At 38.4% G+C, this 2,721-nt stretch overlaps 1 protein-coding gene across 7 annotated transcripts; it reads left to right on the top strand.

The window, feature by feature from the left end:
* The first annotated feature begins 338 nt into the window (after nucleotides 1-338).
* On the top strand, nucleotides 339-2,519 carry LOC149561241 (putative xyloglucan endotransglucosylase/hydrolase protein 7). Of its 7 annotated transcripts, none has more exons than XM_089825030.1 (5): nucleotides 341-644; nucleotides 806-889; nucleotides 965-1,077; nucleotides 1,607-1,794; nucleotides 1,890-2,519. In XM_089825030.1, the coding sequence occupies exons 2-5, from the start codon at nucleotides 844-846 to the stop codon at nucleotides 2,281-2,283; spliced, it is 741 nt and encodes a 246-aa protein (XP_089681156.1). In that variant the 5' UTR covers nucleotides 341-644; nucleotides 806-843; the 3' UTR covers nucleotides 2,284-2,519. The 7 variants fall into 7 exon arrangements, with proteins under 7 accessions (XP_089681154.1, XP_089681155.1, XP_089681156.1 ...); XM_089825031.1 differs by having other exon boundaries at nucleotides 755-889; XM_089825032.1 differs by having other exon boundaries at nucleotides 343-644; nucleotides 977-1,077.
* The last annotated feature ends 202 nt before the right edge of the window (nucleotides 2,520-2,721 follow it).

Here is a 2,721-nt window from a genome sequence, read left to right as displayed (position 1 = left end):
TTAACTTAAAAATGTCTTCATTGACTTTATAAAATGCAACAATGAATGTTGTATACACTTTACATTTGACGTTAAAAATGAAAATAAGGAATAAATAAATGCCCGTAAAAAATGAAATAACCCCTATAGCAGGACACTGACGGGTAGGCGGAAGCGTTTCCTGTCCCAGCAAAGCCTTGTAGGTATTCAGTCTGCATCAATCTACCCAAAGTAACTAAATTCAAACGCACTGGCATTCCTTTGCAAGATGAGTTGAATCACGGGTTTCATATGAAGCGTAGAGTAGGCCCTCCCTGTTGAATTCAATTCCTAAATATAAGCGCACCCTGTTTTGTTTTTTAACGTACGCCAAACAATTAGAGGTAATAGAGTTTTCTAAAACCACGGGCTGGTTCAGGATCACCATGTATATGTTAAAAATTACATACTAATTAGAACTATGACATTGGCATCTTCTCTAAATGGCCATTTACTTGGCATCCAAAAATTTACAGGCGCCTATAAGAAATAAACATGTTGCGGATAATATGGGAGAATTATTGGTTTTAGAGATGAAATATGTTCACACGGTTCAGTTCATAGAAGAATGGGCTATAAGTGGCGGACAAGTCCGCTTATATAGCGAATTACCTTTCTTCTTCTTTGTATGTGCTCTATGGTTGCCTTTCTACCATTTGATTCTTAATTCTTAATTCTCTTGAGAGCTGCATGGATTATTTTATAAGAGCCTGTTTTTTAATTCTCCTACTACTAGGTTTTTGTTTAGCTTTCTCTATTACTGCTCAGCTAGTGTCCTTTTCTGAAGAATTTGAGGTTACATCGCCGAAGGACCGTGTGAGAAGAATGGCTGATAACAATTCCGTTCGGCTTACACTTGATAGATATGGAGGTATGTGTTTTATGAGTGACACTGTCTTTCTGAGAAGAGGAGACTATTTTAGCTTTGATGTTCTTACTAAATCAGATATATGCACAGGAGCCGGTTTTTCTTCTAAGCACGAGTACGTTTTTGGGCTTGTAAGTGCAAAGATTAAGCTTGTTGCAGGCGATTCGGCGGGGACGGTGACTACGTTTTATGTATTATATTCAAAGCGTTGGCATTTATTTTTAAGTTTTGCCCCATTTCTGTGCTAGTTTCCAAAGTGGTTTTGACTATGTTGTGGCCATGATTGTCCTAGACTCTAAACATTAGCTTGCTAAATCCTATAAAATCGTGATATTGCTATACGATTGAACTGTGTGATTTTGAGTCGAACTCATTGATCCATGTTTCATGAGTAGTGATTCAACATGAATCCATCTCTCATGAGAATAAATGGAACACTTAGCACTCATTGGATGACACGTAGCACTCACCTAGATCCAATGAGTGCTAAGTGTTCCATTTATTCTCATGAGAGATGGATTCATGTTGAATCACTACTCATGAAACATGGGTCAACGAGTTTGACTCAAAATCACACAGTTAAATCCTGATGACAATATCACAATTTGACTTGCTGTGGAAATTATCTCCTACTTATCCTATAAAATTGTTATGGATTTATTAGAGGATTTATTAGAGACTGATTATTAATGATTTGTATGGGACCTAATGCGCCTGCAGTTGAGCTCCAAAGGTGGAGATGAAATGGACTTCGAGTTATTAGGAAACAGATCAGGCCAGCCTTACACCGTCCAGACAAATGTGTTTGCTAAAGGAAAGGGTGAGAGAGAGCAAAGGGTTCATCTCTGGTTCGACCCTTCTCACGATTTCCACACGTATTCAATCCTTTGGAATCACCATCATATAGTGTAAGCCTCCTCGTTCCATCTACATCCACTTTTTCACTTCTAATCTACACTTATTCTTCGAGTGTTTGAAACTTTTGTTTTCGCAATGCCTGCAGATTCTCTGTGGATAAAGTGCCCATACGTGTGTTCAAGAACAATTGGGTAAAATTAGGTGTTCCATACCCTTCCAACCAGAGCATGCGAATCTATTCTACACTGTGGAATGGCGACGGTTGGGCAACAAGGGGAGGGCTAGAGAAGATAGATTGGAGCAAAGCTCCTTTCCACGCTTACTACAAGGATTTCACCATTGATTCCTGCAGAGTCCCTGTCAATGCAAGTTGTTCATCTAATCGTAGCAATTGGTGGGAAGGGACGACCTACGTGCAACTAAGTCCTTTTCAAAAGTGGTTGTACAGGTGGGTAAGGGTGAATTACATGATTTATGACTATTGTACTGATAGGTCCCGATTTCTAGTTCCCCCTCCTGAGTGTACTGCTGGTCTTTGAACATTTAAAACAAGACCTCTCTCCTCCCATTGCCCTACACAAGAGATGGATAGGTAAAGAAAAAAGCCATGGATAGGTAAAGGATAAAGCCGAGTGATCATGCGCTTCTAGTAAGCAATCCATTATTATGTGATATATGATGTAAAAATTACTATACTAGTAAAGATGTCCGACAATCTCTGTAAGCTTTGGCCAATATACTTTATATCTAAATATTATGCATTGTTTTTCTTCAATCTGTGATATAATTTGATATGGATGATGTGACAAGGCAGCGAAACTGAATGCAGTCAATTTTTATCAAAGATTCCCAATTTGCGAGGTTTAAGGTCTACAATAGGCTATTATTAGTTCATGACCGTGGTAGAGAACTGTTGCTGAGGGTTGGTACATAATTAGTTGTAGGGTCAATTATATTGTTTTATTATTATTTTTCAA

The sequence above is a fragment of the Cupressus sempervirens genome, chromosome 4 (assembly GCF_028749045.1).
Source record: "Cupressus sempervirens isolate cs-2001-9-10 chromosome 4, ASM2874904v1, whole genome shotgun sequence".
In the NCBI taxonomy this organism is placed as follows: Eukaryota; Viridiplantae; Streptophyta; class Pinopsida; order Cupressales; family Cupressaceae; genus Cupressus; species Cupressus sempervirens.
Note: the sequence above shows the minus strand (reverse complement) of the source record. Positions and strands in the feature narration are given on the sequence as shown.